At 32.8% G+C, this 12,689-nt stretch overlaps 1 protein-coding gene across 6 annotated transcripts in view; it reads left to right on the forward strand.

The window, feature by feature from the left end:
• Positions 1–12,689, forward strand: part of LOC133191927 (dedicator of cytokinesis protein 9-like) — a 56,409-nt gene that overhangs the window by 5,130 nt on the left and 38,590 nt on the right. For all 6 annotated transcript variants that reach the window (XM_061327694.1, XM_061327711.1, XM_061327720.1 and 3 more), the window contains exons 2-12: positions 5,495–5,617; positions 6,100–6,272; positions 7,140–7,212; positions 7,698–7,790; positions 8,017–8,148; positions 10,005–10,173; positions 10,509–10,576; positions 10,721–10,801; positions 11,062–11,226; positions 11,405–11,623; positions 11,978–12,171. In XM_061327694.1, the coding sequence (XP_061183678.1) occupies positions 5,495–5,617; positions 6,100–6,272; positions 7,140–7,212; positions 7,698–7,790; positions 8,017–8,148; positions 10,005–10,173; positions 10,509–10,576; positions 10,721–10,801; positions 11,062–11,226; positions 11,405–11,623; positions 11,978–12,171 (1,490 nt within the window). The remainder of the gene's footprint in view (positions 1–5,494; positions 5,618–6,099; positions 6,273–7,139; positions 7,213–7,697; positions 7,791–8,016; positions 8,149–10,004; positions 10,174–10,508; positions 10,577–10,720; positions 10,802–11,061; positions 11,227–11,404; positions 11,624–11,977; positions 12,172–12,689) is intronic.

Consider the following 12,689-nt stretch of genomic DNA (forward strand, 5'->3'; position numbering starts at 1 on the left):
TGAAATCATGACTCAATGAAAGGGCAGGTATACTCAGAATGATGTAACTTTTAAATTCCTTAAAAGTACTGTGGGTACTTTCCTTATAAATTTACTGTGGGTACTTTCCTTATAAAAGAACTGTGGGTACTTTCCTTATAAAAGTACTGTGGGTACTTTCCTTATAAAAGAACTGTGGGTACTTTCCTTATAAAAGTACTGTGGGTACTTTCCTTATAAAAGTACTGTGGATACTTTCCTTATAAAAGAACTGTGGGTACTTTCTTTATAAAAGTATTGTGGGTACTTTCCTTATAAAAGTACTGTGGGTACTTTCCTTATAAAAGTACTGTGGGTACTTTCTTTATAAAAGTACTGTGGGTACTTTCCTTATAAAAGAACTGTGGGTACTTTCCCTATTAAACTACTATGGATACTTTCCTCTATCTTTTTTCAGATTGAGACTTCAATGATTGACATCTAGCTTTCACATTTTTGTCAGAAATACGTCTTTGAGGGGCATGGTGTTAGAGGGAAAGTTAATGATCTGTAAGGTGTTCACCCAGCCCCATTGCAAAAAGCAAGCATTTGAAAAAAATTAAACCAAAATATGAAAGAAATCTCCTTTTGTAAAGCAATATAGTATTAGGCTTTAGAAAGGACATTTCAGTTAAATATTTGTATCTTAAAATGATATGTATTATACTATTTTACATTTTTATGATGTCAATATAAGGCTATAACATACATGGCTCAAGAGTATTTTTATGACAAGTCTGAAGATTTTTAGTAGACCACATGGTGACGGAAACCAATCTGTTCTGCTTTTTAGCATAGTTAGGAGTCATTTATGACTTGAATTTAATCCTGAAATTGTCTATATAAGTGTACATTTGAGCTGGTTAATGTGTGTGGAATTTTCATTATTAGCAGCAAATCATTGGGAACTTTATTGGAAACTGCATCAGAAAATGATACAACAACTGTATTGTCATGTTCTCTGTTCATATTGTATTTTCATGAAAAATGAAGTCTGGCTTATATTGGTTTGCAATACATGTAATAAAATCTTTGATGATTTTTTTGATGTTTGGAAGTGATTTAACAATAGTCCACAAAGGCCTGAGTGTTTATACTGTGGACTATAATTAACCTGTGATATATTGGCCATCACTGATCAACTATCCTGAAGCGTGCATTGATAATGACTAAATCACATTAAACATGTACCTTATCCTACAAAGAATTCACCAGGAATCTGTGTCATAATAGAAAGGAAGATGTAGCAGGTTTCTGGTCAGGCATTTTAATGCTAAAACGGTGTTTTCTGATGATTCTTGCTTGCTGCCTGGAATTCTGTTATGAAAGTTTGATGCCAGTTGGAAATTTCATATACCTTTGTTTTTAGATGAAAGAGTAAACAATTCTTTCATTATATGCAAAAAAAAGAAACAGGATTTTTACATGCAGTTGTTAGAGAACACAAAGCATTGTAGTGGTACTGGAATGTTTATAATGTGTTAAAAGTTGTATTTCATGGAGGATGTAGATACGAGGAGACAAAATACTTAATACCTATATATATGTATTGACTGCAGCATGGCAGTGGTGTACTTAGCTTCTCTGGTGAACTCGCAGCTTATTGAATGGAGACAGGTATTATAGAAATGATAGGGATTAGATAATATTTTATTATGATGTTATACTTGTGTTTAGTTGTTTTAACTGTCTCTTTGATTTATCATTGTTTTCATTAACCTGTTGTTTGTTTCTATCTTTTCTTTGTTATAGTGGGCTTTTCCCCCGACACACCTATGAAAGTCACTCCATCATAGCACTTCATAAAAGTTGTTCATGTAGTTAAGGTTACGTACCAGCATGCACCAGGCATAATTCATAACAGCCCAAAAACTCTCAGCAAAAATCAGGAATTTTTTCCTTGGCCTATCTATAAAACAGGGGAAATAAAGCAATTTTTATTTATTTTTTGCAGGACCATGGTCGTTATTGTCTGTGTGTGTAAGATTGATCTGCATTTTATGTTCAACAATACCTTTTGTTGTTTGGATCCATTCTATGGTCTTCATAATAAATATTTTAATAGATTCCCCTCTTTGTTGCTATTTTTTGATTCTTATAATTTACTTTTATTTTAAAGGAAAGAACATCTCTTCCCACCACTGGATAGAATATTTGTTTAAAGAAAGACCAACAGACAAATTGAAACAATGTAGTCAAACCTCGTTATCTCATACTCGATGGGACTGCATGTAAGAATAAATTTGAGATATTAGAGGGTTCAAGATATTGAGGGTAAAACACTGAAAGAAAAAGTGCTTGGAACTTTCAAATCACTTTGACCTATATCCATGGTATTCAAGATATCCATGTTTGAGATACTGAAGTTCAACTGTAGTCTGACTTGGGGTCAATTACTGTACTTGTACATAAATTGGCGCATTCAAAATTTAGCGCAATCAAGGGGTATGGAGTTGTTGGCGTAATCTTGAATTAGCACTACACATGTCCCTGCCGTGTATTGTATAAGTAAACAATTTCTTAGTGGTATTCATGAATAAGCGCATTGTTGTCTGTGCCAAAGCCGCTAAAATATGAAGCCTGCTTTTTTAAGTACACATACAATACTTTGAAATGTAATGCATTAAATTACAATTACTTTGGAATTTACCATTACAATTACCATTACCATTACTTTCATTCAGAAAAGTAATTAATTAAATTACAATTACTTTGTTAAAGTAATGAATTACATTACACAGTCTGTAGCATTACGTACATTTTCATATTCCAATCAAGCAGTCTTGTTTAGATAAATGACCGCTCCGAACATAAAGTCAAACATCAGTATTTCATGGGACTTTTTTTGAAATGTAAATAAATGCTGTTTTAGATTTTCATGTTAACTGTATTTTCTCTTGAATGCAAATATATTAATCATTTAATTTTTTTTGTCTTATAATTTATTAAAATGTAGCAAAGGCATATCCAAAAATAGTCATTTGTTAATCTAAAGCTTGTGGATTTGAGCATATGCAGAGGAGAATATGGAAGGTTTAGATCTCAAATAAACAAATTCATTTTTAGTTTATTACAAGCTTTATGGTGAAGCTGATGAAAGCTTAGATGTTAATGTGAATTTCTTTTATACAACTTGAAAACAGAGGTCTGGCATGACTGTAGTATATATGATCATCTTTGTTGAAATGTATCTTTGCATCACGCACATGGTACTTTAAATCATTCTGGATACACTGAATACATACCAATGGATACCATCTCAAGTGTAGGAGGCAACTAGATATTATCTACTGGAGGAGTTATTTGTTGTTGTAATACAAAATAATCTACATTAATGTATTAAGGTCAGGGAGGAATTTCAAGGTATCTTGGAACCCTTGAAATGTTTTAATGTATATTTTATTCCATTATTTACATGAAAAATGAACAGTCAACTATGCTATATATAGACCCAAAAAAAGGATCAAAGCTTAGAAATACCTGCTTTAAATAAAGTTATATAAATATCCAGTGGCAGATTTAACCTCATTTTTACCCTACAAAATCTCTAGAATCCAGGAGCTTCCGGGGGCTTCGCCTCCTGGGCCCCCACCAGGGCTTCACCCTGGACCCACTGGGGACCTCAAAGTGGCCCCCAGACCCCCTGCCTACTTTTGGCGCCCCCTCTAACTTCAATTCCTGGATCCGTGCCTGATGTCAATATCTTTTCTGTAATTAGCTGACTTTCATTTATGTTGGTTTAAAGTAAATCAAATTTTAGACAAAATTTGATGTCAGGAGTACAATATATGTACAACACCTTTACATTTGAGTAGATTTACCGTAGCATTGGATCCAAGTAAAATCTCTTTATTAAAAAAAATTACTGATTACTTTGCTTAAACAAAATAATAATTGGCTATATACTATTTTGTGTATTGAGCCAGTTAATTATGCAATCAAGAAATCTAAAGAATTGAGCAGTATTAGTGTGCAGTAAGACAGCATGTCATGTAGATTCTCTTAGGGGATTATAGATCTTGTCAGAGACCAAGAGTAAGTGTATTGACAGGATTGTTTGGGGTTTTATTGGTTATGCATCAGATTAAGCAGAAGTATACCACAACGTTTTTACTTTCAGCGCTTGTATAGTGCAAGTTTTATGACGTTTCAGGTATTGATTGTGGCCAGCAGGTGCATGAAGAATACATTTTTTTTTTCACAACTATAGTCATAGTTTTGATTTCACTCATTCTTATTTCCATATTTGAAATAACACCAATTTGCAATTTTATTTTCCTTTTACCATTTTAAAGTTATTTTCAGTTCTGTATTTATCTCGGGGGTTTGTACTTAAACGAAAAACAGCAAGCACAAAACAGCAGTGAAAATTAAACTGCATATAGAAATTTGATGAAAAACAAAGATGTGATCTCTGTCATGCTTGCTGTAGGCCTGTAAGCCATCACCTCATCAGTATGTACATTTTGGTATGGCCATACACAGGAAATCTTGTTCAGATTTAATGAAAATATGTGTGCACAGTTATATTTGTTATGAATGATGGTTAAGATGATAGCTTTTTCTTGATTGATGTTAACTTTACATGCAAACTTAATATACTGCTTTACATATCTGTTTCGGAAGTGAGAGTGTTAACATTAAGTATCTCATCATCAGGAAAATGTTTGTGTATGGTTCAAAATAATTAATAGTATTTCTTATAAAGCTCAGATTCTTGAATGCAGAGTGTTCATTTTAATTATATGTAACTACATGTATTTCATAATTGTACCAAAAGCATCCATATACTATTATACTTGCAGACATAAATACATGGACATATTTAATGCACATAAAGGTATTTTGAATTTGTAATCAAAAAGTAAAAATAATTTACCTGGAATCCAATTTTCCTGATCTTGATATTCAATGAACTATTGTACATGGTGTAACAAATCTGAAGAATAAAACATTGACTTTAGCTTGTGAGAACAAAGCCCCACTTAAACCCTGCCTTATACTGTGTTGACATACTTCCTGTATCTATTTCCCTATTGATGGAGGGAAAGTTTATTATTTGCTCACTGTTTTTGTTTTCAAAAACTGTAATTTTAAGGAAGGAAGTAAAAATAAAATAGCTATTTTAAAAGGTCGAGCTGTTTAAATTGTAACAGTTAAATGACTGATTGGAGATGTACATTATTACGGTAATGTTTTGCTTCATTATATTCACGATCTACTTCCTTTGAACAAAAGTTCTCAGCAGTCAGTGACATGTAATCATTGTCACATATTTCCGCCAATTGTTTGTTTCTCAGTAGCTCGGAGTAGATTTTTGTTTATAGTCTATCTGTGGGATCATGAGTTCCTTTTCTAATATAGAACAAAATGTCACAGTTTCAGTTTTTGAGACGTAATGTATGTATTGCAGAATTCCATTACAAACTGGAACTGTGTTTTATTCTTACAATGAGGATTATAATTTGTTTTGTAGGCCAGACCAAAACAGGTGGACCCCGTTGACTATGAGACTTATATTGCCAAGAATAAGAGTATTCTTCACAATGACCCCCAGAGGGAGATGCTTACATTCCCTTATGACGACATCATCATTCCGGTAAGAATTGCCTCTCAGCAGTAGTGTAATTTTTTTAAAAAGGGGTGGGGGGGGGGGGGGGGTGTAGGAATGAAAACAATGAATCAGAAATAATTTTTGAATTCACATGTATGCTGAATTTATAAAGTATTAACGTGCAGTAGAAATAGTAAAACTTCATCAGGAATGGTTATTGTTTCCTCAATCAGTAAATTTAGATTATAAATACACACATACAACTTATGGTCAAAATTACCTAATGTCAGAATATACAGTCAACCTCTTTATCTCAAACGCTGTGGGATCAAATAATTATTTTGAGATATCCGAGGATTCGAGATATCCAGGGTGAGATACCTTAAGGAATAAGCAGTTGGGACTTCCAAGTCACTTCAACATACCCATGGTATTCAAGATATCAGTGTTTGAGATACCAAAGTTCAGCTGTATATCGACTTGTGTAAATAATATAAAATAAGTGTTTCACTTTGATATTATTTTAGCCCCCAAATCCTCCTAAAAGGATGCGAACACTGTACTCAACTGTTCCTGATGCAGCATTGGATGAAGCCAAAGATTTGTTGCTTCGACAGTGTATAAAATCGTACACAGACAGTTGTCATATTGTCAGGTTCAAGTACAGTGCATATGCTGGACGATATGAGAAACTCCCCAAGTAAGTAACACATCTCAGGATGTCTCTTCTACTATAAAAGATAGTTAAAACAAACCTCAAGGTTCAAATTTATTTTACTCTGGACACATAATTTGTGGAATCCTTTAAATATATATATGTATGATTGTTTTTGGTGAAAAAGAAAAAAAAAATCATTATAAGGCGTAATAAAAAAATATGTTTGTTTACGGTTACCCGACTGACCCTATATTTTATCCCCCACCCAAATTTTTTTCATCGTAAAAATCTTGAAGTCACTTGCTGGTTACTTTAACTTTTACATGCATCTTAATAGGTCAAGCGTTTGAAATCGAAAGTACTAGAATCAAAATGGCATGTTTAATATTTAAACCAACATGTTTGTGTCTATTGCCCATATGGCAAGCCCAAAAACTTAAGTAAAGCACCACACAATGGTAAAACTGTTTTGTATTTCAACCAATTCATGTGAATTTTTGTATAAAAAAATTCAATAAAACAAAATAAAAAAATCCTACCTACCGACCTTATTTCAGCATGTAACCGTGAACAAACATATTTTATTATTACGCCTAAGCAGAATCTCTGTTCCATTTCAGTATCATATTGACTATGATCATGATGATGTTGATAGCTGTTTTATTACAGTATCATGTTGACTGAGATGTTGATAGCTCTGCTTTATGTGATGTTGATAAATGATTAATTTCAGTATCATGTTGACTGTGGGGTTGATACATGTAGCTCTCCTTTGTGTGATGTTGATAAATATTTTATTTCATTATAATGTTGACTGAGATGTTGATAGCCCTGTTTTATGTGATGTTGATAAATGTTTTATTTCAGTAACATGTTGACTATGAGGTTGATAGATCTGTTTTATTTCAGTATCAAGAATACAGACCCTCTACCACAGCACACATTTGAGATTGATGCTGAACCAGAAGAAAGGGGTGATGAGGTGGGCATATATTATTTATAAGTTCATATACACAAAAATGTATCAGTGACTGAGTGTCGTGCTGCCAGGTCCTGTATAAAAATAAAACTACATGGCCATTAATGTTTATGCATGAATGTGTCATCAGTCATAAATTATAGACACAAGGTCAATGTCTTGGTTTATAGGACCTTGTGTACTATTTATATATTGATCATTTACATGTTCATGAATAAGTAATTTAGTTTATATAGGAGAACACTTTGTGTGTGTGTACTTTAAGATTTATATTTAGGCTTTGATAAAGCTTGAATGGCGTCTCAGAAGAAATATTTTAATTGCACTGATAATTCATTATTTCTTCTATATTTTGGAGATTATATGTCAAATCTAACAAAAAGTAGATTACTATGATTTGTCTGGGTAATGTATAAGTCAGAGAAGTTAGCAACAGTACACTTCACAATCATTACAATGTTAAATGATCCATCACTGTTGTATTATAGGACACAAGGAGTTTGACGGCCAGGATCCAGAAAACAGGCTGGCTATATAAAGGTCCAGACGGAGGCAAAGAAAACATCATTAGTTTTACAAGGGTAATCCAGACAGTCTGCATAAATACAATGTACAAATCAATACAACATTATGAAAAGTAATGATGATAAAGAACATTTTTATTTACATGTAAATATTTTAAATAGATTTTAACTATCTGTAGGTTAGGAAAACATTTGATTTGTTGTAGAAAAATTATGGAGAGAATGTTGATACGATGCACAAAAAGTTGTTGTTAGGTTAATGACTTTGTTGGTTATCTTATAGCAATTCAAGAAGAGATATTTTATACTGAAACAAGAGACGGACTTCACGTACAGTTTACAGTTCTACAAAGATGAGAGAAAAACAGATGCTAAAGGAGCCATATTTCTGGACTTGGCAACTGAGGCTAGACCAGTAAGGAGATATTCTGTTTTCACTTATACCCATCAACAGTAGCAATTTTCACTGCATTAATGAAAGATTTCTCATTTATATGGGTCTGCAATTTACATTGTTTACCTCTGCAAACAAATTTTCTTTAACTGATTATATTTTGGGAAGTTTGGCTAAAACACAGTCTGAACCTGATGAAAGAAATTGAAGACGAATTACTGTCTATCTTTTTACATACAGTCAAACTTGTCATAGCGGTCACCTTTATCCAGCGGTCACCTGTCCTATGCAGTCATTTTATTTCCTCCCAATGAATTTTCCTATATAATGTAAGTCTAATAAGCGGTCACCTGTGTAACACAGTCAGCGGTCATCAAATTTCATGTAAAATCGCCGTTTTACCTCGTATATAGTGGCCATTTTGTCCGATCACGTGACCAGATCTAAAGTCAGGTGACTCCCATTTTTTGTCACTAATGTAAATAATTGGTCTTGTGTAGCGAAATCATGGAATAAATAATTGGCCTTTAAAACCATTTAAAATATTGGATAATTTATTTATTTTTTTAACAAAACTAAATAAGGGTGCTAGTGACCGAAAAGGCTATCAGAAAAATGGACTTACAAGAATCTTAATCTTATTGAATTGGAATCTGGTTTAAAAAATTTTGAGCGATACACAAGGCATCCTTATTTATCTATTAATGGATACAATAATTAGGTGTTTTCTAATTATTAGTTCACGTTTGACATGTCCAACTCCGATAAGTGTAATTGTGTAAACGCTTGGCAGGATGTTTTAACACATAGGAAACGTATTATTTGTAGAAACTCTAATAATACTCAATGTGTCCTAATCTTCTCATGATTTTCAACAAGGTAAGACGACCGTTAGGATTAGTCACGCTTCATTGCCCACAACACCTGTGAATTTGATATCAATTTGTATTATGCACTGCTTTGATAAACTGAGAATATTATGACTTGTCTGTCTATAATGCTACTATTTATGTATTATTAAACATACAATTATCAGGACTAACTAAACTTGTTTTTTAGAGAAAGTTCAGATAAATAATACATTGTATTTTATTCATGGCACAACATAATAATGTAATCTTATCATAAAAGAAAATTTTGTTGTTTGGATGGAGAAAAATGCAATGCCCTATTAGACTCAATTATATTTTTTGTTAGAGTCGTCAAATTTATCTTGAACTTAATTTTGAGACTATTTAATTTTTTAAAAAAATCTTACTGAGACCATTAATGTCCAAACCACATCTTTCTTTAATATTCTATGATGTAGTATTTTAAAATACAGAACTTACATAAATTGGAAAAGAATTTTTCTTGAAAAAACATGAACCTCTTTTTAAAGGTCACCTCTCTATAAAGGTCACTTTTAATGGTTCCCACAGGTGACTACTTAATACAGGTTTGACTGTATTTGTGTATCATTATGTCTTTAGGGGAGCTTTTGTTCATAGAGCAATTCTCGGCTGTTGTCAACCTGTTCAAACCAGACAACTGACTGAACAACCAATAAATTAAATTTATGTGTAGAAATACAATTCTTTATCTCAATTGCGGTTGAGACAATATGAACTTTAAATAAAACAATCTAAAACAAAACAAAGATTTTTCTTATCAAAGAAAAGTCAATAGTAATGATTTTGAAAATTTTAAATAATTTTGAAAAACATTACAATGTATATATAGCCTATTTTAATTCATTGTTAGTCTCCATGAGCAAAAATTTAGTTGAAAATACTTTAAGTACAGAATTTTAGAAAAAAAGTCCCTGTGGTCATGCTAAGAGAATCAATTAATGTAGTACACTAATACAACTTATCATTTCTCTTGTTCTTTTACAGAACTCTAAAAGAGGGAAACACTGTTTTGAAGTCGTCCTCACCAATGATCGCCCACCTTATGTGTTTGCTGCTGAATCTGAGGCAGAATTGAATGATTGGATCAGAGTATTGAACAAAGCTATAAATGCTGCCGAAACAGCATCTAATGTCTCTATGGAAAGGATCAGAGGTAAGCAGTATTGAACAAAGCTATAAATGCTTCGGAAACAGCATCTAATGTCTCTATGGAAAAGAACAGAGGTAAGCAGTATTAAACAAAGCTATAAATGCTTCGGAAACAACATCTAATGTCTCTATGGAAAGGATCAGAGGTAAGCAGTATTGAACAAAGCTATAAATGCTGCAGAAACAGCATCTAATGTTTACATGGAAAAGAACATGTAACTGTAACCCAGATTGAATTCATATACTCTAAGTTTGCTTAATTTCAGTTATGTTAGTTTCATAATTTGCAGCATATGGATTATCATTTTTCTAACCTTAAAATGTATGCTTCTTCTGTAGAGGAAGTTCAAACTCCTGAAAAGTCTGGAGAAAAACCAGAAATTAGCATGCACCCAGAGCTAGCTAAGGTAAAGCTTTAAACACCCCCCTCCCCCCTCATTTCGTCGTGTATGTTTCTTTGGTTTTAAAAGTAAGGGATTGTACTAGAATGTTGCAAAAGTTTACAAGACGAGTTAACATTTTCAAATTATCTTGTAATAAATCTTTTTCAGTACAACAGAGAAAGTGATCATATGTTAACGAAAGCTCGAGAAGAAAACAGGCACAATCTTTTCCGAGTTTATCCCGGCATTGTGAGTCGTCTTAGGCAATAAGTCTTGATTGACTATTCATCTATGGATAACACATTGTGACTTCAATTTTAAACTAGAAATTTTTGTTGTTGATAAGATTCTGATTCCATAGATTTCTAAGTCTGTGTTTACTACTGAGGTTCCCATTTAGAATTCAAAATGTAAGTCTGTTCTTTCTTCATCACTTATTTACTTTCAGTCTGTATTTTTTATAGAGGATTCATATTTTTTTTTACATGGTAAATCTTTATCTTTTGCAGAGGTTCCATTTTGATGAAGATGATGAAGAGGAAGATGAAAATCAAGAGGATATTGAGGTATTCCCTGCCACAATCTGTGACAACTACATGATGAGGCTGGTGGACTTTAAGCTTAAAACACAGGTCAATCTGGCAGAGGAGGGATTTGGTCAGAAGTTTGCAAATGTAAGGATTAATATTCAACTAAAAATCAATCAATTACCAGTGTAACATGATTGCATAGAGATTTTCTACTATTACAAGATTTATAAGTTGTGCATATAACAGATTGTTAACTGATTTTAGTGTTAGTTAAGTCAATGTTGTTACCTGTTGTTTGAATTCAGTATAATTTGAATTGCAGCCTGAGCCCTTCTTTCTGAGTTTTGCTTTGTATGATGCCAAAGAAGGAAAGAAGATCTCTGAGGATTTTTACATAGACCCCAATGAAAAGGAAATAAGACAAATGGTTCCTGATGAGGTCTTGTTAGCCTCAGACAAATTACACTCTATAGAGGGCAGAAATACTACACCAGATCTTCATGACTTATCAGAGGAATGGCTGCTTAAAAAAGACAGACATGTAAGACATGCGCAGTATTTGCTCAGATTTCACACAAATCATGATATTTGGTCAGATTTTCATTTATTTGAATTGAAAAGAGGTTATTTGTTTGAGTATACTATAGAGTAGAGTTTATGTAATGTGACGGGTGCTTAATGTTTCATAATCTGAATTCTTTGTCATCTCTGATACTGCATTTACAAGGTGTATTTTAGTCGAATTTACAGGGTGTATTTGTTGTTAATTGACAGGGTGTATTTGATGTTGAGGTTACAGGAAATATTTGATGATGAGGTTACAGGAAGTATTTGATGATGAGGTTACAGGAAGTATTTGATTATGAGGCTATGGGTTTTAATGATGTATTTACAGGCTGTGTTCTCAGTGACCTCCTGCCATGCTGAGGTGTACTTGTTTGTGAGAATAGAGAAAGTACTCCAAGGCTCCTTATCTCAGGCCTGTGATCAGTACTTAAAAGCTCCCTCTGGAAACAAAGTCTACAAACAGATGAGGCAGTTCTGTTCCCAAATCGGTCATCACAGAATGCCATTTGGATGGGCTGCAAGGTGATATAACTAGCTAAGCAATTTCTTTCTCTTCGGATTCTGTATCTCTGTAGTACATGTATATACTTGTATTTACATAATAAATGTATGTACTAGTGTTTCAAGACTGACAGAAACAGAAAAAAATGGAATTTTGTTAAATTTTAGAGTTGTTGATCCCATATTTTATGTTAAACTAATAAGCAAGCATTTATTTTATTCAGGCTTATCATGCAATTTATATTTTAACAACTGTAGTGCAGAAAATATAGAATTCTTGAAAAGAGAAAAAACTATTACAACTTAAGCACCTTATGCAAACTGTTACAGATAGAACACATCCATATAATCTGTACTTATTACTTTAAACTCGGTGCCTTGGTATATCAGTATTTCAGAGAATTATATATGCAATTGTGTCTAAGCGTACATATGCAATTGTGTCTAAGCGTACATGTAGCTTTTAATTACACTTTTTTGGATAAAAGTAGCATAAGAAAATTACACTACTGTATAAGGGATTAATTCCATGGGTTGTA

This window comes from Saccostrea echinata, unplaced genomic scaffold, assembly GCF_033153115.1.
Source record: "Saccostrea echinata isolate AGI-Se365-2 ecotype Australia unplaced genomic scaffold, CSIRO_AGI_Sech_v1 ptg000001l, whole genome shotgun sequence".
Lineage (NCBI taxonomy): Eukaryota > Metazoa > Mollusca > Bivalvia > Ostreida > Ostreidae > Saccostrea > Saccostrea echinata.